The 25,751-nt window shown below is 47.2% G+C and overlaps 2 protein-coding genes across 3 annotated transcripts in view; both read left to right on the top strand.

Moving 5' to 3' along the window:
• Positions 1–218: 218 nt before the first annotated feature.
• Positions 219–18,850, top strand: uba1 (ubiquitin-like modifier activating enzyme 1). Of its 2 annotated transcripts, none has more exons than XM_084435840.1 (26): positions 219–437; positions 3,851–3,967; positions 4,117–4,175; positions 4,428–4,596; positions 5,957–6,091; positions 6,417–6,523; positions 6,616–6,706; positions 7,169–7,301; positions 7,691–7,788; positions 7,930–8,076; positions 8,195–8,371; positions 10,227–10,334; positions 10,446–10,526; positions 10,680–10,832; positions 12,102–12,267; positions 12,684–12,880; positions 13,349–13,413; positions 14,778–14,973; positions 15,237–15,311; positions 15,794–15,983; positions 16,110–16,198; positions 16,632–16,724; positions 16,963–17,154; positions 17,274–17,375; positions 17,509–17,609; positions 17,760–18,850. In XM_084435840.1, exons 2-26 carry the CDS (start codon positions 3,851–3,853, stop codon positions 17,893–17,895), a joined length of 3,177 nt encoding a protein of 1,058 aa, XP_084291966.1. In that variant the 5' UTR covers positions 219–437; the 3' UTR covers positions 17,896–18,850. The 2 variants fall into 2 exon arrangements, with proteins under 2 accessions (XP_084291966.1, XP_084291967.1); XM_084435841.1 differs by lacking the exon at positions 219–437 and adding an exon at positions 2,020–2,173.
• A 1,079-nt stretch (positions 18,851–19,929) lies between these two features.
• The window catches only part of arhgef3l (Rho guanine nucleotide exchange factor (GEF) 3, like), a gene marked incomplete at both ends in the record, with an annotated part of 53,611 nt that continues 47,789 nt past the window's right edge, over positions 19,930–25,751 (top strand). Inside the window, 6 exons of the mRNA XM_084436023.1 lie at positions 19,930–19,934; positions 20,469–20,520; positions 20,632–20,682; positions 21,696–21,755; positions 23,210–23,317; positions 23,705–23,866. Coding sequence (XP_084292149.1) covers positions 19,930–19,934; positions 20,469–20,520; positions 20,632–20,682; positions 21,696–21,755; positions 23,210–23,317; positions 23,705–23,866 — 438 coding nt within the window. The remainder of the gene's footprint in view (positions 19,935–20,468; positions 20,521–20,631; positions 20,683–21,695; positions 21,756–23,209; positions 23,318–23,704; positions 23,867–25,751) is intronic.

The following is a 25,751-nucleotide window of genomic DNA, read 5'->3' as shown; positions in this document are numbered from 1 at the left end:
GTTAAAACATGCAGTTAAAATGCATTATAGTTGTGGAAATATTGGTTTACGGGGATTGGTATGATTTCATAAGTTACAGTTTTTGTCTTTAGACATTAACTTTGACAGAAATGTAAAAAAAAATGTGTGTGTCTGAACACATGGTTATTGTGGCCCTCGGTGGTTGTTCCCGTGCGGTGCACATGTTGCTGCTTTGCTTTGCTTCTGAATATCCTCGCTGTGTTGCGAGCCGAGCTGAGGAGACACTGGTCTGGAACAGCCGGGCAGGCAACAGTCCAGCTCTGAGATAAATCCACGCTCAACCCGCCACTCTCACATATCAATAGTTTGCCATCTTCGAGAGTGTGGTCGTGAAGGTTGTTGTAAAGGCTCTTACCTTGATATCAGGTTTATCTGTTTTTGATACTACGGACCAGGCCCGAGTAATATCGGATGTGGTGAGTTTCTGCATACTTCTTGTGTGGCTAATGCTAAGAGTTGGCTAGCCAGAAAACTTGGCTAATGTTAGCTAGCTATCTAGCTTCCTCGCGACCTAAAAAAGTCGTTGGATTGGAATTGGATTTCTTCCCCGACTAGCCTTTACCCGCCAGCTAGCTAGCTAGCTAGCAACTACGCAATCAGTTTTGATTAACGGTTAGTGGACGTTATCTACAGCCAAACGGCTAGAAAGCTGACCAAAACTAAAATAAATAGTAGAAAATGGTGTCACATTAATATTATCTCGCTATTATGCACAGAGAGATAGCCTAGCCAGCTACCAACGTTAGCAAAATTAATTGTTAGCTAGTAGCTAAGTTGCTGCTAACGTTAAGTGCTACTGGCTATTTCAAAAGCTAAGTTAGCTACTAGCTACCCAGCGTAGCTAGCTACCCTGTCCTGGCTGGCTGGTCCAGTTGAAGATGCTCGTGCTGGCGGTTCTGTCTTATGAGTAATGCTGGCTACATGGCCGGGGAGAGGCTGCGTTGACAACTAGCTAGTTTAGTAGCTAAACCTGTGGGTGCATATTTTATACCTCTAGCTAATTAATGTGACGCTAGATTGCTTGCGAGATTGAATGCATGATGTCTGTTCCAATAGCAGAGATTAAGGGACCCCTCGCCCGGCCTCTCTCTGCATGTGCACCCGAGATAGGCGGCCCACTTCGGCCTTTGTCATTTTCAGTCACCCCATCCCCCAACACTCGCTTCTCTGAAGAATGCTCACCCCTAACTCAACTGCCACATCAGTTCCACATCACACATCGTTAGTCGTTAGCTAGCTAGCTAAATACACTTGGTAAGGGATCTAATCTCGGAGCAAGCCATTGATGTTTGAAACGTGTGCAGCATGCAAACTTTAGCAGGTCTGGGCTCCACGATTGTGTCATACAGTGAACCATGCATCTCTATCACGACCATGGTGCACTTTAGTTATCTATTCCTATGCATGTGAGATTTAACTCTTGTGTAATGTGCACCCCAGTCATGATGAAAAGCAATACCTGTAGGTCTACTAGTTACAGCAGTCAGAGGATATGTAGACAAGGCACACATTTTGCTCATACATCACGACCTAGCTTATGGATATGATATTATTTTAGGTGCATCACACGCTTTCTGCGATCATTAAGCATTAAGAGGATAGATACGGCAAATATTTTGCTCATGCATCACAGCCTAGCCAATAAAACGTATTATATTAGCTACATTATAAGCTTTCTGTCATCTTATAAACATTTGTGACACTTTAATGCAAGGTCCATCACCAAGCATTATCACATTTTTTGCTGTTCGTCCAAGTTCAACAATATAATTGAATAGAAGTTGAGAGAGCACACATCTTCTGACAAGGGGGCGGGAATTAGTGCGTTTCAGAGCCCAGTAGCCAATGGGAGGCATGCTTGGTAGAAAGCACGCGAAGGGCCGCCCCTTTTCCAGCCCCTGCGTCAGCACGCCCCGCCCCTGTTCCCCGGCTGCCATTTTGGTTTTGTTCCCGTCTGCAGTCAAACCCAGCAACGATCACACACGACTCCCAGAGAAACGACATAGTGACTCGACATTATAGTCAAGAGCCCTTTTACCCGACACTACTCTACTTTTTTTTTTAATCAGCGAACTGCAATCATCGTTGTTGTTGACATTGACACACACGAGAGGAGCGGTTTGCACTGATAAGGGACAGAGAAGGATTATTGGTAAGACAGAAATCAATGGGACACGAGTGCTATGCTAGCCTATCATTTACTCAGACGGCTTTTAGAGTCCGACCTATCTTTGTGGCAGGTGCTAAGCTAGCGAGCCAGCGTTAGTCGCCTAGGTCCGCAGGGTTTGTTGTTAGCTACCGAAGCTAGTGTATGTTAGCCATCTAGCTTGTACATAACCCCACTGTGTTAGCTGGTTAGCTGTTTCATCTTGCTAGCTAGCGCTAGAGCTGCAACTTTGTGTTCCGCACTGGCAGCGAGGCCTGGGCCTTCGGACAGGTTGTCCATGCACGGTGTTAGCCTGCTAGCACGTAGAGTTATCGATGGTCCGAGAACTGATCCATTCAACAAAATCACTTATCAGATTTAGCGGCACACGACCTCTTTAGCCGTAGTCTCTTGGTGTTGTTTACTGATAGTTGGTGCCATTGTCCACGGCCACACTAAACATAAAATTCGGTTCAAGTTAACAGACCAAGTCCGCCGGTGTTGCGCTTTGTTACATCATTGTGACTGGGGTATGTTCGTTCTCGTTTCAAACAAATTCCATCATTGGTGTCCACGTTTTCGGTTTAGCCGGTCAAGTGTGAAATAATCGAATCTGACGTTATCGATCGTAGTCCAAACTTTGCTATTCAAACATTTATTTTGATGCGATCAAAGCTTCAGTCTGTCTGCTAGATGAGTAGCTAGACCCAGCTAGTCGCGTAGGATGCGGAAATTGTGACTCGACTTATCGGCTGACTGTCACCGATCTAGAATGTGCGGCCTGTTATCCTAGTATAAGCTTAGGCGACTGTACCGTCCCGTCATTGTAGGAACCTAAAGTGTATCTAAGATATTTCGTGTCATTTAATGCCGAGCTGGCCGAATTTGAGTTGATACATGACCGTCTCCTGGCTCGTTGTTTCTCTGCGGCCTCTCCGCCTACCCTGGTGAGGCATTGTCAAGTGTTGCACCCTTTACTGCAGTGTGAAGTTTTAATGATTCAGCTGTTTTTGTTGAAGCGAGACGAGCGGATTTAACATATTATAATAAACAATGCCGTCCATACACAAGCCGCTATTGTATCCATGCGTCTGAAAGGACCCGATAATGCTAATATTCATGTTTTTCACGAGGCTCGTTTGGTTTTCTAGCAGATTGTGCTTTTGGCGTGTAGCCAGCGCAGCTGCTTGCTAACCTAGAAATCGCTATCTCTCTCGTTAAGATGAATAGTTCTGGACAGCGTTGTGTTGTATCATGGTTGTAATTGTCGACCTTAGATGGCTTGCCAACACCCTAACCTGTGTCTGTCATTCTATTCCTTCCAATCTTTTTATTTACACTTATCTGGTAGATCAGCTGTTGGAAAATACTTCAATGTAAGTTGAGAACTTTGTCTTGAATCCTGGCCTATTGTAAAACTGAAGGAAATGTTTGGCACTGTAGTACAATTGGCCAGGCAGTGCGATTAGTTTATTTTTGGCCTTTTGTGAAAGGAGAGCTGTTTGCGGAGCTGTCCAGTGCTGAAACCCACCAAGAGCGGCTTTGGAATAAGGGCCTCTGTTTCACTGATGCTAGTTGGTTTGTCAGATTAGATTGTTGTACTTATTGTCGCTTTGGATGAAAGCGTTTTCTGAATGACGGATGTAAACGTGTGTAACCATGCAACTGTGTGTTCATGTGCAGATGTCCAGCTCGCCGCTGTCCAAGAAGCGTCGCGTGTCAGGATCAGAGACGAAGACGGGATCCCACTGCTCCTCCTCTAACTCTGTCAGAACTGAACTGTCCCACACACCCGCCAACGTGAGTACACACACACACACCAATGTGAGTACACACATAAACACATTGACACACACACCAATGTGAGTACACACAGACACACACGCTTGCCAATGGGCACACACATATTAAGGTAATATCTGGTTGTGACCCCTGCTGTTTCTTTCCAGGGCATGGCTAAGAATGGTAATGACGTTGAGATTGATGAAGGCCTGTACTCCAGACAGCTGTAAGTGCCATTTCAATATCTACTCCGGCATCTCACACACACACAGACAGTGTTTGGCACTGACCAGTCTCCCCTCCTTGTTCTGTAAACCTGTTTCGTCACCCAGTGGCCATACAATATTATCTACAATACGGAGACACGTGCTTGGCATGTTGGTAGCGTGTTGTAAGGGTTTCTCTCCCTGCTGCCGTGTACATGTGCTTAGCATGCTGGTAGCATGTTGTAAGTGGTTCTCTCCCTGCTCCCATGTAGCTACGTGCTGGGCCACGATGCCATGAAGCGCATGCAGAGTTCCAACGTCCTGATCTCAGGGCTGCGGGGGCTCGGAGTGGAGATCGCCAAGAACGTCATCTTGGGAGGAGTCAAGACCGTCACTCTGCACGACCATGGTCTGGCGGAATGGAGGGACCTTTCCTCACAGGTGTGTGTGTGTGTGCGCGTGCGTGCGTGCCTACAACATGTCTGCATCACAACCCTTGCGTGGTTCCTAATGATGCTCTAACACTTGTATGGGTGGAGGTGGCGATGCTGCTTCCTGTCACAGCCGGTGCTGAATGCTGACCACTGTTATGAGCCTTTCCACCCGACAGGGCTCGAAATTAACTTTTTCCCTCAGTGTCCGCAACTGTCCCAAATTCTACTTTCAACTGTCCCAGATTTGACAACCATTGTCCCAATTCTTTCATTCAACACAACTAGTTGAATAACTTTGTTTCAGTAACTCACATCACTTCAAGTGTGAGTGAGTGCTTTATAGCATCATACTGCCTTTTCAGCGTAGTGAGGAATGAACTAGAGGGAAGCCAACCAAGTTTATCATAGAGGGAGGTGTGGATGGTATTATTGCCTATGCACAATTTAAGAGCATGTTGCTCTGTCTCTCAACTCTTAACTTCATCTAAGCTTCAACTAAGCTAGCACTGCCTAGCTAGCTGGCTAATGCAAAATAGCATGCTAATATAGCCTTTCAGATCATTAATTAAATACACAAAGCTTTAGCTAGCGACTAACTAGCAATTGGAAATGCATAGCAAGCTGCTACGACATTCAGTGATTCATGAAGATGGCAGCATTAGTATCTAGCTAGCGGAATTTAACTAACGTTAGCTTCTGTGGCTGCAGCTATGTAATGTTAGCTGGCTACACTAGGTTTGGCTGGGGCGGGGGACCCCCCGTAGGACTCCCGTAGGACACGGACCGACAAATATTACTCTTCAGATTGTAGAGGTCAGCAGACATGTTTCAGCATCCTTCAGTTTCCTTCCACCTATTACTGTAGGTGCTGCTAAAAATATATTTGTTGACAAATATTTGTGTGTGCTGGTTCCTTTTCACTAGATTCAGACCCATCCATGAGCGTCTATGAGGAAACAAAGTCATTGTAGTTAGTTGCAGCGTAGTGGCTCCGGCACCATGGACCATCCAACTGGCCTGGAGTTAGGAGCTTTACCTGCCAGCCTGTCACAGGAGCATCTAGTCATCATTAGTGCTCTGTCTCAGTGGCTAGGCCTGCCTAGTATACAGATTGACTAGACTCTTGGTCCCAACCTAAGACCAGCCCGGTCAGCCAGGCCCAGTAGATGGCTCTGGAGGACAGCGGTGTTTGGCTGGACCTGGTCCATGTCCTCCGGCCTCATCCTAACACTCTACACGCCACGACACACCAGCATGTTAAGGGTTTTGAGCGTCTCCAGTCATACTGAACATGAATGCCCATACCAACTAGATTGCTTCGGATAATAGCGTCTGATTCTGTGTGTGTGTGTGTCCGTCCTCCTCAGTTCTACCTGCGTGAGGAGGACCTGGGTAAGAACAGGGCAGAGGTGAGCCAGGCCCGTCTGGCTGAGCTCAACAGCTACGTCCCCGTGGTCGCCTACACTGGAGCCCTCCACGACGACTACCTGACCCAGTTCCAGGTAGGCTCAGCTGTTCTGGTTAAGTGTGTGTGTGTGTTTGAAAGAGTGGATATGTGTTGTTGTACGTGTGCTTGTCCATGCCAGGAAGCAAACTCGCTTTTTAAATTTCACAATAGGTCATCCATGAATTATATATGACCAGAAGAGGAAATGTTGTTTTGAAGAGGGAGGGAGGGAGGGAGGTTGTGGTGGGCGGACTGTTTCTCTAATTGAAATCTTTAGACAGTATTATGGTCCTATTATTCCCATTGTGAAGATGCTCTACCTTGTTTAGCTCTTTATGGGCCATGACCTGTCTGTATGTGTTCATGCGTGCGTGCTGTAGGTAGTGGTGCTGACCAACTCCAGCCTGGAGGAACAGCAGCGTGTGGGAGAGTTCTGTCACAGCAAGAGCATCAAACTGGTCATCGCAGACACACGGGGCCTGTTTGGGTAAGACTGACACCCCCCTGAGAGGCAGTGTTCCCTTCGTGTGTGTACGTCCTGTGCGTGTGTAACACTACTGTTCCCCCCTGGCTTTGCAGGCAGCTGTTCTGTGATTTCGGAGAGGACATGGTGGTGTTTGACACCAACGGAGAGCAGCCCCTGAGCGCCATGATCTCCATGATCACCAAGGTGAGGCTGCTCACTGCCCCCCCCCCCCCCCCGCTCCCAAACAAGCCCAGACCTGAACACCACCAAGCTAGCTAGCCTAGCACACTCTCCTTCACAGAGATAGTTAGCCTAGCACTCTCTCCTTCACAGAGATAGTTAGCCTAGCACTCTCTCCTTCACAGAGATAGCTAGCCTAACACACTCCTTCACAAAGCTAGCTAGCCTAGCATTCACTCTTTATCATAGCTAGCTAGCCTAGCACTCACTCCTTCACAAAGCTAGCTAGCCTAGCATTCACTCCTTCACAACCCTGTTCTTCAGCTCTACAAAGCTCTTCAACACACAACCCCCCACAAGCTCGGAATCAGATCTGTTTCATCCAGTCCCCTCAGGCTCCTCATCCAACAAGCATGGCGTTCACTGATGCGTTCCAGACGGCCGTCTCATTTTAAAAGACGCTTTTTAAATAATTTCACTCTGCAGGACGCTGCCGCTGTGGTAACGTGTCTGGACGAGGCTCGTCACGGCTTCGAGAGTGGCGATCACGTGACCTTCACCGAGGTGCAGGGCATGACAGAGCTGAACGGCTGCCAGCCGCTCGAAATCAAAGCTCTAGGTGAGCTGCTCCATCACGACCTCTGACCTCCAGGCATTTGGAGGATCGATACAGTGCCATCACCATCTGCTGATATAAAAACATTACCATGGCTTTATATGTGCTGTTGTTGGGAGGTGAAGGATGCATTAGTGATCTGCACTCTTATCTAAACAAGCAACATGTTGCAAATGGAAGTATGGGAATAACTAGAGATGTGGTTCTGTTCTGATATTAGATTAGAATGTAAGAATTCTTATTTACCCCTTTAAGGCCCTTCATTCCATTGTCTGTGTATGTATGGTGAAAAGTTCTCAATGCCTCCTACTCCCTCTGTCTTCCTCCCTACTCCTCCTCCCTCCCTCTCTCCTTCCTCTTCCCTTCTTCCTCCTCCCTTCTTCCTCCCTCAGGTCCTTACACCTTCAGTATCGGAGACACCACTGGCTTCTCCGACTATGTAAGAGGAGGCATCGTCTCCCAGGTCAAGATGCCCAAGAAGGTTGCTTTCGTAAGTCGTGGCCATTTTAACCTCACCTATCTATATATTTTTTACCACCATCTGTAGTTTCTGCCACCATCCATAGTCGGCAGCGCTCCCTTCATCTTCCCCTGACTCTCGTTCCGTCTCTCCCTCCGTCCGTCTCTGCAGAAGTCCCTCTCGTCCTCCATGGCCGAGCCAGAGTTCGTGCTGACAGACTTTGCTAAGTTTGAGCGTCCGGGACAGCTACACCTGGGCTTCCAGGCCCTCCACACCTACCAGAAAAAACACAGCAGCCTGCCCAAACCCTGGAACCGGGTAACGCACACACTGATATAAACACATACACACACACACACACCGTAGTTCTCCTTGACATTCTTCATGGGTAGGTGTGTGGGCGTTTGCTGATGTAAGTGTGTGAACTGTGTCCCAGGCTGATGGAGAGGAGCTGGTGGCGCTGGCCACGGAGGTGAACTCTGCCCAGACCGGAGCGGCCAAGGTGGAGAAGCTGGACGAAGCCCTCATCAAGAAGTTGTCCTTCGTTTGCGCTGGCGACCTGGCCCCTATCAACGCTTTCATTGGTGGACTGGCCGCACAGGAAGTGATGAAGGTAAAAATGAATAAAGATAATATGTTCAGGGTTTCCTGCATAAAGAATTACGAGGCGACCGCCTCTCAATATTGGTGCCGCCTCCAACTCTCGACAAAAAAAACACTAAGACATGCCAACCTGTACACATTTTGCGTAGTAGGTACAAATTTTTTTGTTTCCAGTTATTTATGTTGTAAATAAGTTAATCTGTGCGACCTCAAAATACAATTGGGAGCAATTATGCGAGTGTACGTAATTGTTATGGTGCGACCTGGTTTTTCCACAGACGATTCACTAGTTACACACACTCATGCTCATCCAGTGCTGTTCTCGGTAGAGGTGAAAACGAAAGTATCTTGTATCTATATCTTGACTTGGGAGGGTCACAGAAACATGGGGGTTGTATTGGGCGAAAGCTCTCAACTTCATGAATGCATCCAGAACCTTGAGCTCAAGTTATTAAGCACCGGTTATCGAACAGACAATGCTTTCTCTATGGGAGTGTGGAGCATCTTCTCCAACCATTGACCTAAATTGCCATTGACATAAAACCACTGGTCTACTGTGTAGCCTACACTAGTACATGTTTGATCTGACAGCCTACAGTACTTTATAGTCACAGTGATATGCCCTCACAAATGTTCTAGGCTGTTTGTTATTTAAAAAATAAATAAACAATGAAATTGGATAATGTAGGCCAATATCGTTAGACAGACAAGCTAATAAAGCACACATTAATGCATAGAAAATTCCCCAGAATGCAGAAAATTAAGCTTTTGATGCCCAAAATTTCCTGTGGGAGGACCCCCAAACCCCCACTCACAGTACCACCACCACCTCATTCTGAGCCAGGAAAAACCCTGATGTTCCCATCAGTGGCAAATCTACCCCCATATCAAACCGTGTGTGTAGAGAGAATGTTGTTTGTTTTTGCGTGCGCTCAAGCAGATGTGTTTTGTATTGAAATGCTTATCAGGGTTTGAGGAAATCAATGTGACTGTCTATAGCTTTTTTCTCCATAAATAGGCTTGGTGGTGTGTTGGGAACAGTTATCTCTAATTAGACTTGTCCATACATGCTGGAATGCTTGGTTGTACGTCTTGGCTCATCTGTGTGTGTATCTGTTGATTTCTCTCCGTATGTGATATAAATATCTGCAGGGCTCTATGAAATATGCTAGATTTTTCCCCCCCAAAAAAATTGCTCTGCTCTGAAAAAAAAATTGCTCTGCTCTGAATTTAGAAGTTATGGTCGAACTTTTTAGTTTTTGTGAACTTGGAAACGGGTGAAAAACTTTTTGGTTCACGGTGAGTCACCTGCAAGGGGACTGTAGATGAAAAAATCTACTGGCCAAGTATATCTTTTTTTCAGATAGCCTTCCGAATTCAGTCCCCAATTGGAAATTTTACCTGCATTTGGCCGGTGGCAGGTGTAAATTTTCAGCCCTGCTTGGAAATCTCTGACAGTCTTCAACATGTTTCTCAGTGACAGCCAAGTTCTGAGATGCCGTAAGGCTTCCATGCACGACCGACCCCCCTCTCCATATCCCAATCCAAAATGCAAATATTTATTTAGGCCTACTCCGTCTTACAATTATGAAATCATTTAGGTTACAACAATTATGAGGCCTACTATTGATTTTTTTTTTTCCAGCCGAAATTATGGAAAATTCTGCAATATTCTACGTTTTACAGTTGATTCCATTTTTATTACCAAATTCCGCGGTTCCCTCCGCATTTTCTGCATTGTGGAAATCATAGGGCCCTACTGTGTGTGTACTGTAATGTGTCCTGGTCTAAGGGCATGGTCAAAAATGTGCAGTGTTCTTTATCTTGTTCCGTTTGTGTGTATCCTAACTGTCATTTCTCCACAGGCGTGCACAGGGAAGTTCATGCCCATCATGCAGTGGCTGTATTTCGATGCTCTGGAGTGTCTTGCTGAAGAGGAGGGAGTCGAGCTCACTGAAGAAGAGTGTGCCCCTGTGAGTGTACACACATGTACACACACTAACATACATGGTGCGCAAACATATAGCACATACACACACTCACTTTAGGTGAAACTAATGAAATTAACCCTCTTGTCTCTGCAGAGGAACTCTCGTTACGATGGCCAGATTGCTGTGTTTGGCACCAAGCTGCAGGACATGCTGGCCAAGCAGCGCTACTTCCTGGTGAGTCGGACGATCACATCACACCTCCACATGGACGAAACCCTGCTGACCGGCAACATGCTGCAGTTAGAACATAAAATACATGTTTGTTTGTTATATGTACACAATACATGTAGAAACATGAATGCTAACATGATCCTTTGCCCATGTCAGGTGGGTGCCGGCGCCATCGGCTGTGAGCTGATGAAGAACTTTGCCATGATGGGATTGGCCGGCGGCGAAGGCGAGGTGATCGTGACAGACATGGACACCATTGAGAAGTCCAACCTCAACAGACAGTTCCTCTTCAGGCCCTGGGACGTCACGGTCAGTCTGCCTACAGCACTCCCCTCTGCTAGCATGTACGGCGAACGAGTTAGCATCTGTGTCTAAGGAGTTAGCCTCTGTGGCTAAGGAGTTAGTATCTGTAGCTAACGAGTTAGCATCTGTGGCTAACGAGTTAGCATCTATGGCTAATACATTAGCATCTGTGGCTAATACGTTAGCATCTGTGGCTAATTAGCATCTGTGCCTAAGGAGTTAGCATCTGTGGCTAATTAGTTAGCATCTATGGCTAATAGGTTAGCATATATAGCTAACAGACTAGCTTGTGTTGGCTCTTGGTTGCCCCGCGGGCTCCACAGAGCCTGTTAAGAGGCTCTCAGAAGGTTATCTAAAATCGAGGAGATAACTCTGGCAGATGTCCGGACGGCAGGAAGGCCAATATTGAGAAGGAGCTGCTACTGCAGGAGTCCCTGCAATGAGAGTTCCTGACTCTGTGTCCTCTTTGTTGACTGGACCGGTCGTTCTCCTGGTGACGCTGGACCAGATGATGGTTAATGGTCCTGCCGCGTAAAACGTTTCGGGAGGCGAAAGTGGAGTTACTGGTGTTGCAGAAGGTGAAGCTATTGATTTTGGTCACTTTGGATCAGCAGGAATCTTTGCATGTCCCACTGATTCTCATGGGCGACACTTAAAATAGAACGTTTATTTTGCCATTTATAACCAATACAGGTACATTGGAATTCTTGTTATCGCTTGTCCTTTATCTTATCAGCACTAATCAATTCCTGGTGCGGGTTCGGCCAACAGCTGAGAACGATCATGGTGTTTTTGTCCAAACGTAGAAGACGAGCTCATGTTTTGTTTTCGTGATGCTTCGCTGTTTTTGACTGGAAGATCAAGGCTGAGGCAGCCCTAGAGATGATGATGACTTGTCATGCTCTGTGTATGAGTGAAAGCTGAGCTGCAGTGGTTGATAAAGATTACAGCCATCTGGAGCAGATAAAGTGGGGGATGGTGGTGATTGCATGTGGGAGAGAGAGCATAAACTCGAGGAGAAAAATATGCAAATGTGATGTGTTGAAATGAAGCACCATCATGTAGATGGTATTTTCTGTGTGTTGAATGAATGGTTCAAAAAGGAAAGTGTCGAGAGTTGCGACAGTGACAACAAATAACCATGATTTACAATCCAAATGAACTGAGATTGAGATGGTAATTGTGAGTTTTGTTTGCGTGTGTGCTTGCTTGCGTGTGTGTGTGTGCTTGCGTGCGTGTTTCTGTGTGTTTCTGTGTGTGTGTGTGTGTGAGCAGAAAATGAAGAGTGAGACCGCGGCAGCGGCGGTGAAACAGATGAACCCGTCGTTCCGGATCACAGGTCACCAGAACCGCGTGGGCCCCGACACCGAGCGCGTCTATGACGACGACTTCTTCCAGAGCCTGGACGGCGTGACCAACGCCCTGGACAACGTAGACGCACGTAAGAGAGAGAGGGAGAAGCTAGAAGGATAATCAATAAGGATCTATTGAGATCCGGGTTCACTGCAGTATGTTAGTTGATGGTTCTCTGTCCTTCTCTACGCTTCCTTCTCTCTCTCTCTCTTTCCTACTCCCACATTCTCTTCCTCCCCTCCCTTCCACCTGCACTCTGTCCCTCCCCCTCTCTCACCCTCTCTCCTCTTCTCTGCCCACACCTGCTACACCTCTCTTCCTCCTCCTCTCCATCTTCCCTCTCTCTCTCTTCATCCTCTCATCCTCCTCTCTTCTCCCTCTCTCTTCATCCTCCCCCCTCTCCTCCCTCTCTCCATCCTCCCCCCTCTCCTCCTCACTCTCCCTCTCTTCATCCTCCTCTCCCTCTCTCTCTGTCTTCTTCCTCCTCTCTCATCCCTGGTGCAGGTATGTATATGGACAGGCGGTGTGTGTACTACCGTAAGCCCCTGCTGGAGTCGGGCACGCTGGGCACCAAGGGCAACGTCCAGGTGGTCATCCCCTTCCTCACAGAGTCCTACAGCTCCAGTCAGGACCCCCCCGAGAAGTCCATCCCCATCTGCACGCTCAAGAACTTCCCCAACGCCATCGAACACACACTGCAGGTCAGCACGCACACACACACACACACACACACTAGGGCTGTCAAAAAAATTCAAAGTCCGAAAAAAATTAGATTTTATTTATTTATTTATTTTTATAAAGAAGTTCGAACCTAAATTTGAGAGTTCGAATATTGAAATATTAATAAATAATATATTATTTATAAAAAATTATGCAGCGAATCGTGTTCAAGCACGAAACGTTAATTTCCCGCGCTGTCAAAAACACCTCAGCGAGGGGTAACATGTTCACAGTACGATATTACAGTAAAGGGTTATTTTATTAGGCTATTATATTCATGAAAAATCTTTTTTTTCTTTTTTTTTTATATATAAATTCGAATATTGTTCGAACTCTGCTAAATTAATTCGAATATATTCGAACTCAATTTCATGGCTCTTTTGACAGCCCTAACACACACACACACACACGCCTGTAGAGAGAGTGGCTGATTGTTTTTCTTCTTCCAGTGGGCCCGGGACGAGTTTGAGGGGCTGTTCAAGCAGCCGGCAGAGAACGCCATGCAGTACCTGACGTGAGTCACCAGTCTGAGCTACGCCTTTCTGTTCTAGTATAATCGTATATTTTTGTTCAACATTGTTTAGGAGGAGTTTTGCACTTAATACAACCAGTGTTAAATGATTTTTCTTTTATTACATTAGTCATTTAGCTGATGCTTTTGTCCAAAGCGACTTAATAATTGCATTTAACGTAGGAAAAGTCAGTATACTACTACTCACCAGAAGTGCATTTCCCTTCTAAAACGAGTGTCTTTTTTCGAGCGCTCAGGCTTTTTGAAAACATTGCCATCTCAACTTTTCAGAAAGGCGCTGCCAATGTCACTGCGGCTCTTTCAGGCAACCAATGATCAGATATATTAGATAGGGCATGACTCGTCCGCTGTCTGGGGATCCCGGGGGAAACCCCCTGCTGGCTATTAAACGGAATATCTGAAAGTGCACCGATCGTAAAAATAATAAATGCAGCCAGCTGTCAGGGGTAGTGATGACTGATTACTAGTTACTACTGTCTAGCCATCTAACTGGTTACGTTTTAAAAGCTATATTTATTTACATGGACACAGTTCTTGGGTGCAAAGTTACGTGGTCACGAAAACTAGCAATAATTAGCCCATGGGCTTGCTAATGCTAGCTGTCCATGGTTCGGTTTTCCGTACTGTTAAGCATTTTCGGATCAAACTACACCGTGGTTTTGCATAGTGTTAAAGCATTTTATGGATCGAGCCTCGGACTTTCAAACCTGTTACAGTGTAGGAGAGAACTAGTGAGTATAGCCTTAAGCCTATATATATGCCACTTCATTTGTTTTGTTTTGACAATTAAACGCTGGTACCGGGTCTCTGATTTTGTTTATCTGCATACTGTGCATAGTAGGCAGTGGTGTGAGTGGACTTTGTACTCTGGCTCCACGCAGCCCTCCCATCATTTTGCGGTAGGCTAATCATGTTGGTAATGAGCCCTGAGGTGGTGCTGAAAAAGACAGCGAGTACCAGCACAGGTCCATGCGCGTATAGCCTACTCCTATAGTTTTCCAGCCTGCTATGAATAAATATTGAATCATTCTATTGTTCAATAAATTCCGATGGCTTCATGAAAACCTGTGGGTTATTCAATCTGATGGCAAGTAATGCATCCAACCACACATCAGCTTTTAAATATGTTTATTTGCAAGGACATGGAAGAGACATGAAAGCACCGCCACGGTAATAACGGTGGAAAAAAACGTATTCCCCTCCGAAGGGGCCGGGGTTAAATGCGCTCTGTCTGGACGGTATCTTTTTTTGAGTAATCTTTTTTTTGAGTAATCGGTTACTCGAGTAGGATCAGGTTAGGTTACTCGGTTTTAAAATTATATATTATATAAAACCATCCCTATCAGAGACCCCAAGTTCCTGGAGCGGACCCTGAAGCTGCCGGGGGCCCAGCCCCTGGAGGTCCTGGAGGCCGTCTACAAGAGCCTGGTGACAGACTGCCCCCACAGCTGGGCCGACTGTTTGGCCTGGGCACGCAACCACTGGCAGTGCCAGTACAGCAACAACATCCGCCAGCTACTGCACAACTTCCCCCCGGAGCAGGTGGGTGCAGCGCACACACACACACTCTCACTCTCACTCTCTCTCTCTCTCTCTCTCTCTCACTCACTCACTCACTCACTCACTCACTCACTCACTCACTCACTCACTCACTCACTCACTCACTCACTCACACACACACACACTCTGCAACTGCATCCTGCATCGTTACCCCATAGCACACGCATGTCTTGCTGTGTGTGTGAACTTTTCTGGTGTGTTCAGCACAGTGAAAGCAAACCTTTTCTTTGCTCCGTGTCTCCCAGCTCACCAGCTCTGGCGCCCCCTTCTGGTCCGGCCCAAAGAGATGTCCTCACCCCCTAGAGTTCAGCACCGACAACGTGAGTAGAGATGTTAGCAGTGTTAGTCACCCAGACCCGTTCCCTCAGGCTCTGTGGTCTCATCTACTGAGGCCTAACAGTACTGTTGTAGTACTTCTTAACTTCAACAGGGAGTCACTTTCACAGTGTTTTTCAACTCATCCCAAGGTACAAATGGTGAACGGACTGCACTTATATAGCGCTTTTATCCAAAGCGCTTTACAATGGCCTCTCATTCACCCATTAGCACCACACATTCACACACCAATGGCGGAAGCTGCCATGCAAGGCGCTAGCCTGCTCATTGGGAGCAAGTTGGGGTTCGGCGTCCGGGAGGAGCCGGGATTCTAACTGCCGACCCCACGACCATTCGGATGACCCGCTCTGCCTCCTGAGTCACGGCCGCCCCACAAGACGATTTGCAAAAAAAAAAAGGATCCAAAAGAGAGTCACAATCATGAATAAAAGGGATCATGAGTCCTCCTCCTTCTCGTCTCTCTCAGGAGCTGCACATGGACTACGTGGTGGCGGGCGCCAACCTGTTCGCCCTGACCTACGGGCTGCCGGGCAGCCGCGACCGCGCCGCCGTGGCCAAGTTGCTGGAGGGCATGACCGTGCCCGTCTTCACGCCGCGCTCCGGCGTCAAGATCCATGTCTCCGACCAGGAGCTGCAGAGCGCCAACGCCTCCGTCGGTGAGGGCCAGGCACCGCCGCCATCTTGTCCGTCGTCGGGGGCTGCGCAGCTCATTTGACACGTCGTGATAAAACATTTGGGGGATTTGCTGTAACTGTGTGTGGTGTGTGTGTGTGTGTGTGTAGATGACTCCAGACTGGAGGAGCTGAAGACGATCCTGCCTGGTCCAGAGGCTTCCTCTCGGTTCAAACTGACTGCCATCGACTTTGAGAAGGTAACGCCTCTCCTCCCTTCTCTCATCTCTCTCTCTCCAATCCTTCATTCCCCCTGCTTATACCTCCATCTCCTTATCTCATCCCTCTCTCCTTCAGGACTAGCCATGTTCTACTCCTCTCTCCTCCCTCTCTCCCCATCTCCAGTCCTGAAGTCTTCCTCCTCTCCCTCTCTGTGTGAAGCCTACTGACTTGTTTTTTCACTGCTGTTACTGTGTTGGTGCCATTGCTCTGTATCCTTATGTCGTGTGTGTGTGTGTGTGTGTGTGTGTGTGTGTGTGTGTGTGTGTGTGTGTGTGTGTGTGTGTGTGTGTGTGTGTGTGTGTGTGTGTGTGTGTGTGTGTGTGTGTGTGTGTGTGTGTGTGTGTGTGTGTGTGTGTGTGTGTGTGTGTGTGTGTTCGTTCCTTCCTTCCTTCCTTCCTTCCTTCCTTCCAGGATGATGATACGAACTTCCACATGGACTTCATCGTGGCCGCATCCAACCTGAGGGCAGAGAACTACGACATTCCCCCCGCAGACAGGCACAAGGTGACACACACACACACACACCAAGCAAGCGTAGCACACACAACAACACAACACTACATACACAACAGCCCTGGTTTTCTGGAGTGTTAATACAGACCTCTCCACTGTTCTTCTCCTCCTCCTCTCTCTCTCTCTCTCTCCCCTCCTCTCTCCTCCTCTCCTCTCCCTCTCTCTCCTCCTCTCTCCTCCCCTCTCTCCTCTTCCTCCCCCCTCCTCTCCTCCCCTGTCCTCTCTGCAGAGTAAGCTGATAGCTGGTAAGATCATCCCGGCCATAGCGACCACCACAGCGTCGGTGGTGGGGCTGGTGTGTCTGGAGCTCATCAAGATCGTCCAGGGACACAAGAAGCTGGAGTCCTTCAAGAACGGCTTCATGAACCTCGCGCTCCCCTTCTTCGCTTTCTCCGAGCCCATCGCTGCCCCCAGCCACAAGGTCTGTGTGTGTGTGTGTGTGTGTGTGTGTGTGTGTTAATGGTATAATGTACCCCCCTACCTCTGTATCTGTCCAACACCTCTCTCCCTCCATCTTCTCTCTCTCTCTCTCTCTCTCAGTACTATGAGATAGACTGGACACTGTGGGATCGTTTTGAGGTCAAGGGTCTGCAGTCCAGCGGAGAGGAGATGACCCTCCGACAGTTCCTCGACTACTTCAAGGTACGCTGTGTGCGCGCGTCAACGCAATGTCCGTCATGTTACTGTTTCATCCTTACTGTAGCATAACAAGTCTCTTCTCTCTCTCCTTCCCTCCCTCCATCTCTCTCCATCTCTCTGCCTCCCTCTCTGTCAGAATGAGCATAAGCTGGAGATCACCATGTTGTCTCAGGGAGTGTCCATGCTGTACTCCTTCTTCATGCCTGCAGCCAAGCTCAAAGAGAGACTGGAGCTACCGTAAGTAACACACACACACACACACACACACACCCCTGTTCAGTAGATGTCTGACCACAGCGTGAGCAGGTTGTAAACGTGACATGAACACTTGATCGGTCAGTGGACGGCGGTAGCGTTGACCGTGGTCTGTGGCGACTCCCTCCTCAGGATGACGGAGATCGTGACCAAAGTGTCCAAGAAGAAGCTGGGGAAGCACGTCCGCGCCCTGGTGTTCGAGTTGTGCTGTAACGACCTGACGGACGAGGACGTAGAGGTTCCCTACGTCAGATACACCATCCGCTGACCCCCCCTCCCCCCGTCCTGCTCGCCCAGAGAGGGGGGAGGAAGGGAGGTGGATGTGATTGTTCTGGCAGGGTGACGGAGGTGGAGCAGGATGGGATGAATCATTCTGGGAGGCTGCTGGGTGTTGTAGTCCTCCTTGGTCCCAGGGCGTGTACATAGCTGGGGCGGGCGGGGTGGGGGGGGGGGGGGGGGGTTTGGGGAGGAAGGGAGCATGTATACTGGACCTCTATGACCTTTCTCTGTATCTGAACCTCTGGTTGTTTTAATGCTACGCCTTAGTGTCTGCCCCTCCTCTCCCCCCCGGACCCCCCACCCCACCCCCTCTGACAGCCTGGCTACACCTCCCTCCCTCTCTCTCTCTCTCTCCCTCCCTCCATCCATCCTCGTCTCTCCTGACCCCCGTGTTACATTTTAAAACAAGTCCTGAAGTGACACAAGTTAATCCCAGTAATGCCAATAAATAATACCCACCTGAAATTAAAATATGGCGGGAAAAATAAAATATACTGAAGTCCCTGCTTTGGATTCTAGTTGGATGTCAGATTTGGACCCTTAAAGAAAATCATCTGCAGACTAAATGAACCCTCGCTGCCCCTCACCTCACTGTAAAATAATCACCCTGAGCTGTTCTCTGGGTGGGGGGCACAGGCAGTTACCCACCCCATCCCCACTCATGCCCCTTCCCGAGGGGGCGGTCAGGTGTTTAAAGCCCCCTCTCCCCCATTTCATCTAACTGGTTGGTTGGAGGGGCAACAGGGACTTGCACATGACTTGAGTTTTTGTTTTTTTGCTTCATTTTTTTCTGTTTATTTTCTATTATATTTGGAGACAGACTTGTGGCACAGACACACACATACACACACCTTGTAGAACATAAACTATGTCTTCTTTCTACTTTGTTAAACTCCACATGACATTACAGTGTAAGGAAAGGCAATGAGTTGGTTCTGTGACAGGAGCACTTAGTGTGATAGTGAATAAAATGTAAAAGATGCCTCAGTCTCCGAGTCTGTTTGTTTTCAGGGTTTCTGCTGTGGGCTGAGAGAGAGAACTTCACCTGTCTAGTTATAATGTAGTCTAGTTATAATGTAGTCTAGTTATAATGTACTCTAGTTATAATGTACTCTAGTTATAATGTACTCTAGTTACTTCTACATCTCTGCATGTCAGGTTTACACATACTGAGTTTTCTGACCTGTATGCATACTAAGGTGGATTATGAGCTGTTGAATTTATCCTTAGGGTGAAAGACTGAAACACAGATGACACTCATACACGTTTCCAGCGCTGAGGGAAATGTTGCAGCTCTCCTGAGGAAGTAGATGAGTGACTAATCCTACGTACAGGAAGTAGAAAAGACTAAATCGGTGAAATACCCTATAGTTCTGTTTTCTAATGTGACATTCTCCTCAACACCGGGGATATCACAGATCAGACCTCATTCATTGTGCCGATCCACGATAGAGGCGGTGTAACAGAGTAGCAAAAATGTGATTAATACTCTCACTTCCTCAAGTGTGTGACACTGTCCCCTGTGTGTGTGTGTGTGTGGAGAGGGGGTTCTGGGTGGTTGGTGTTGGGCCGTGTCTGAAAGCAGGTCGCTGGGTGCAGTTCCTGGGCTCGGAGCAGCAGGCTCAGCGGTCCTGTGAAGAGCGGATACGTGGAGAGGTGTAGCCAGAGGATGTGGTTAGGTCGACAGAACGAGACGAGGAGGAGGAGGGAGTGTGCACTGCGCTCTGCTTTTTTGCATCTTCTCACGAACTGAGCTGCCAATCGCGTCCAACCGAACAACCAGAGGGGATTTTTATTCTTTTTTTTCTTTTTGAAGAGTTTTCTTTTACATTCCAAGTGTTTGAGCAGCGTGTCGACCATGATAGATGCTCCTGCGAAGAGGCTTTGATGACAGAGAAGCCCAGATACCATGGAGAGAGAGGACATGGCCGGTGATGCCACTTCCTGGTAAAGTGTCTCTGTCTCTACATATCCTGTCCTGTCACTTCCTCTATCATGTCCCCTCTGTCTTCGTCTCTGAGTAATGGGGTGACAGCAGGTGCTACTGTCAGACTCCAGGTAGGTGCTGTTCCAGTCCTCAAGATGGATGTTTTCCTTTTCAAATTGCTTCCCCTCTTCCACCACTGGCTTCTCATACTTAATTAGGTACAGTATGTCACAACACCAGTTCAGTCATGACATGCTAGCTTCCACCAGTCTACACCATTTTTACTCAGTCATGACAGGTTGAACTTACACCAGTCTAGATCTGTGATTGTGAACCTAGTTTAGGTTACAGGTTCACGTGTAATACGCTCCAGGTTCTAGCTCACAGACTCCATTTGACTTTGTCCTTTGATCTAATGGGATTTGGTAGGTGTAAGCAGCACAGTAATCGCTTTTTCTTGAGTGTCATGCTTTCTGGATTGCTTACACCTATCCAACCATCGAAGATTTACACAGCATCCATTGGATTAATTAGTACAGGGCCTTACTGTTGCTAATGTCAATAGCTGACTAATATGGTCAAAGCCTGTTTTGGGTCTCTTACTGGGGTGTCCTCTTCTGGGTGTGTTCTTGCAGGTCCCCGGTGCCTAAGGACATCATGCACTCCAACATGCTAGATCACGCAGGGGTCAGTCTCCATCCCTCTATCTATTCTCTCCATCAGTCTTCAGTGTATCACACACTGATGCTACCTTTTCTCTCCCTGTGTGTGTGTGTGTGTGTGTGTGTTTGTGTGTAGAAGAAGAGAAAGCAGGACCCAGGTCCCGAGACTGTGTTCAGAATCATGGAGGTGAGTGATTTCTCTCATTCTTTCTCTCGTCTCACACAGCCCCCCTTCCTCTCTCTCTTCCTCTCTCTCTTTCTGTCTCTCTCTCTGTCTTTCTCTCTTCCTCTCTCTTTGTCTCTCTCTCTCAGTCTCTGTCTCTATTAAGCGGAAGCTGTGCCTCACCTCTGTAGCCACAGAGTGCAGAGCGTAGCAGGGAACTATGTGTGTGTGACAAACACCACCCTCTCTCCCCATCCACACCAGCACTTGCTGGATTTCAACTTGGCCTAATATATATTTATTTATGTGATTTTTTGTACTGCCGTTTGTTCATGATGTGCATTCATGATAACTGGGATGCATTCTGGAAAGGACTCTCAGCATCTTCCTTGAATTGAATGCCACCTTTCTCACAGGTGTTTCATGTAACCTCCAGTAGTGAGAATCTTGGTGTGCCAACTGCCAGGCATAGAGGGCATTTAAGCCTTCGGTCATGTGGTATGAGCGCGTAGTGATGGGAGCAAACATCTTACAGCTTACTACACACACATCACTTTACTTCCTCTTCGAAAGAATCGCACAGGATATGAGAGATACTGAGCCAGCAGTGACACTTCTTTACCCCCCCCTCTCTCTCTCTCTCTCTCTCTCTCTGTCATGGTATAGGAAACATATGTTTACATTGCCAGAGGAAGTGAGAAATTGGTGTTCCACCGTATTGCCCTCTTCTTATCGTAGCAGGTCACAATCTTGCTGCTGGGATTGCACATTGTGGTATTTCACCTAACGGATATAGGAGTTTGTCGATGCTCAGGTGGTTTTCAAATTCTTTGTGGGCCTGTGTGACCAGTGGAGGGTGTATTCTATGTGGTGCAAGGTTAGAAAATGCAGCTCCGTTTCCATCATATTTTGTGTGCATTCGGTATCTCCCCAACACCCCCCCCCCCTCTTTCACTCTCTCTCTATCCATATCTGCCCCTCTCTCTCTCTCTTCAATAGCTCTCCTAATCTCCCTTTCTTTGTCTCCATCATGGCAGCAGGATGATGAGGATGACAACGATGATGACATGAGCCCTCCCTTGATGAAAGACTCTGAAGTAAGCCACCAACTCCACCCCCTGGTTGTCTGGGTGATTTCTCTCTCTAGGTCTAGGTGTTTATCGGTGTGTGTTATTAGTGTGTTGAGGCATTTCTCTGAGGGAGGTCAGTGACTTCAAATACCTGGGCTCAGATTCTTAGTCTATTCTCCTATATGACTGTGAATGCTGGACCCTGAAGCCCACCCTGCAGAAGTCCCTAGATGGGTGCTACACCAGAATGCTGTGTGCAGTACTCAACATCAACAAGAGCGAGCTTGTTACCAACAAGCATGTTTGTGGGGCCACCAAGGGTGAGGGAGAAAAGAGCAGCCAAGAGAATGAGGCTAGCAGGTCACTGCCAGAGACACCAGGAACTTCCAGCCAGTAAGCTGGTGCTGTGGAAGCCAACAAACGGGCATCGGTCACGAGGGCTTTTCGCTCTAACATACGTGGACGTACTAAAGAAAGATGCATGAGCAGAAAGTACCTGCGCGCTAGCCAGATGTATGGAGGATCAGCATGACTGGAAGCACCGATGGAGCGCTCGTCCATCAACGACTTATGCCGGGCTCAGACTACAGGATTTTTGGGCCGATTTATCCCCGATTCATCCCTCCTGACAATCGGAGGAGAAATCTGGTCTGGAACGTTGGTCGGGGCCCAGATTATCTTGTAATGTGAGGGGTTTACAGATCCAATCGTATACCTCCCGATCGGCTCGCAGACCCATCGGGGCGGCCCCGATAATATCAAACAAGTTTGGTATTTATTACGTCCCGACTTTACAAGTGAGATGGCGAGACCAGTGGTTCGTTGCTCCCTCGGGCACGATAAGATCCTGTAGTGTGTGATGAACCGTTATTTTCAAATCTTGCTGTGTGTGCTTGTTTGAGATGCGCAAGAAGAATATCTGTTAAGATTCTGCTTATGTGCGTGATGTAACCCGATTTCGAAATTGGTTAGGATTTTAAATATCCTGTAGTTTGAGCCCGGCATTAGTAGTAGTAGTGTTGTATACATGTTTATTAGTGTGTTACATGTTTATTAGTGTGTTGTATACATGTTTATTAGTGTGTTATATATATGTTTATTGGTGTGTTATTAGTGTGTTGTACATGTTTATAGTGTGATATTAATGTGTTGTATACATGTTTATTGGTGTGTGTTATTAGTGTGTTGTATACATGTTTATTGGTGTGTTATTAGTGTGTTGTATACATGTTTTTTTGTGTGTTGTGTACATGTTTATTGGTGTGTTATTAGTGTATGTACATGTTTATTAGTGTGTTGTGTACATGTTTGTTGTTGTATGTTATTAGTGTATGTACATGTTTATTAGTGTTTTGTGTACATGTTTATTGGTGTGTATTATTAGTGTGCTGTATACATGGTTATTGGTGGTGTCATTAGTGTGTTGTGTACATGTGTATTGGTGTGTAATATGAGTGTGTTGTCTTCATGTTCCACTACAGGAGCCCAGTCATAAGAGGGTGAAGCCAGTGGTGAAGTCTAACAGTCTGACAGGAGTCATCACTCCAGTAAAGACCCCCGCTCTGAAACGCCTGGGACAGTCCATTACGGTAACAGACACACACACACACACACACACACAAACACACACACCGTGTGTATGGGTAACGTGTGTGTGTGTGTGGGTGTGTCTAATCCTAGCACTCCATCAGTTTCGGTACAGAGGTGTAACGTGTCTGTGTGTGTGTGTGTGTGTGTGTGTGTGTATGTGTGTGTAATCCCAGCATTCCATCAGTTTCCGTATGGAGGTGTGACGTGTGTTTATGTTTAACGTATATTTGTGTAACATATGTATGTGTGTGTGTTTAACGTGTGTGTATCTGTGCATATCTGCTTCCTCCCAGTGCTCCATCAGTTTCTGTACAGAGGTGTAAAGTGTATGTTTAACGTGTGTGTGTGTGTGTGTGTGTGTGTGTGTGTGTGTGTGTGTATCCCAGCGCTCCATCAGTTTCCGTACAGACGCGCGACCTTTGCCCCCGGCCCCCCTTCGCTCTCGACCGAAGGTCTCGACATTTCCACGGCGATACAGCAGCCAGTGCTGGAGCGACACGGTGGAGAGTCCTCACGAGCTGACGGCCAAGGAGATCAAACGACAGGAGGTACCACACGCCCCAGGGCACAGGCTAGGATTCAAAGGTCAAATGTCAACCAGGTTCTGTGTTGAAGGTTAGAGAGCTGATCTGGGATCAGATCCCTCCCTGTCCTTAGATTAGAATCATCATCCATTGTGATCTGAAAAGCAAAACTGATCCTCATTCAGCAGCCAGAGTATGGCTAGGAACGGCCATGAAGAGAATCCCTGAGAATACCTGCACATTTTAATGCAACATTTGAACTGTCAAGCTGTCAAGTATTTTAAAGTGTTCTATATAAAAAAAAATATTATTATTATTATTATTAAAAAATAATAATAATTAATAAAAAATAAAAAAATATATCTGGTAAGCTAGTTAAAAACATATTCCTATTTACAAAAATGGCCTGTTGTGGCCATTATTACCTGGTGTGGTTTGGTGGCTTGGTAGGGGGTGTGATTTGGTTGGAGGTGTGGTTTGGTAGGGGGTGTGGTTTGGTAGGAGGTGTGGTTTGGTAGGAGGTGTGGTTTGATAGGGGTGTGGTTTGGTAGGGGGTGTGGTTTGGTAGGGGTGTGGTTTGGTAGGGGGTGTGGTTTGGTAGGGGGTGTGGTTTGTTGGAGGGTGTAAGTAAGTAAAGTAAGTAAACCTTTATTTATATATCTCTGACCCTTAGTCTTTAGCTTGGTCCGAGGCACCACCAAGAGCCTCTGGTCGGATGACCTCAGGATCCAGCTGGACGGGTATAGGTGGATGAAGTTGCAGATGTAGGCGGGGACTTGACCATGGAGGGCTCTGTAGGGGAACACCAGGACCTTGAACTGGATCCTGAGGTGCACTGGGAGCCAGTGTAGGGAGGCAAGGATGGGGGCGATATGGCATGACTTCTTTGACCTGGTAAACAACCTGGCAGCAGCATTTTGCACCAGTTGCAACTGATCCACAGATGATCTGTTAAGGCAGGTGAACAGTGAGTTACAGTAGTCAAGCCTGGAAGATATAAATGCATGCACAGACATTTCCAGCTCAGCATGAGATACAATTGACCTGAGTTTTGCAATATTTCTGAGGTGGAAAAAGGAAGTGTGGCTCAGAGACTTTACATGTTTGTCCAGGTCCATAGATTGATTTGATGAAAATAAAGCAAGATTTCTCAGGTTAGGACGTACATTTCCATTTAATGACCCCATGTGGTTTGCCACCCTAGAGGCAACACTGTCTGAAGCTACCATCAGGACTTCAGTCTTAGCCGAATTGAGTTGGAGGAAGTTGCTCACCGTCCAGTCCTCAATGGTGGACAGACATCCATGCAGTATGTTTAGTTTTTCAATCCTATCAGGGTTAAAATAGAAAAACAATTGGATATCATCTGCATAGCAATGATAAGAGATGCCCTTGAATGTGCTGATTATAAGGCCAAGAGGAAGCATGTAGAGAGCAAATAAAACTGGAGCTAAGACAGAGCCCTGTGGCATAACGCAGGAAAGGGGAGCGGAGTCAGACTTTAAAGGACCAGCAGCCACGGCAACACTTCTCTCTTTGAGGTAGGAGGCAAACTAATTTAGCGCGCTCCCAGAGATGCCCACACACTCCCTAAGCCTGTCTAACAGGATGCTGTGATCTACCGTGTCAAAAGCTGCACTAAGATCAAGCAGAACCAGAATGCTGCATTCGCCTGAGTCTGAGGACATCATTATGTCGTTTGAGACTCTGAGGAGAGCTGTTTCTGTGGAGTGGTTCTTGCGAAAGCCTGATTGGAATTTGTCTAAGATATTATGGTTTTTCATAACAAGTGCTGAGTTGGTTCGCAACTACGTTTTCTAAAACCTTCGAGACAAACGACAGCCTGGAGATGGGCCGGTAGTTTTTTGGGTGTGGTTTGGTGGAGGCTGTTGTTTGGTAGAGGGTGTGG

The sequence above is a fragment of the Borostomias antarcticus genome (genome assembly GCF_949987555.1).
Source record: "Borostomias antarcticus genome assembly, chromosome: 3".
NCBI lineage: Eukaryota > Metazoa > Chordata > Actinopteri > Stomiiformes > Stomiidae > Borostomias > Borostomias antarcticus.
This window is presented reverse-complemented; position numbering and strand designations above follow the sequence as displayed.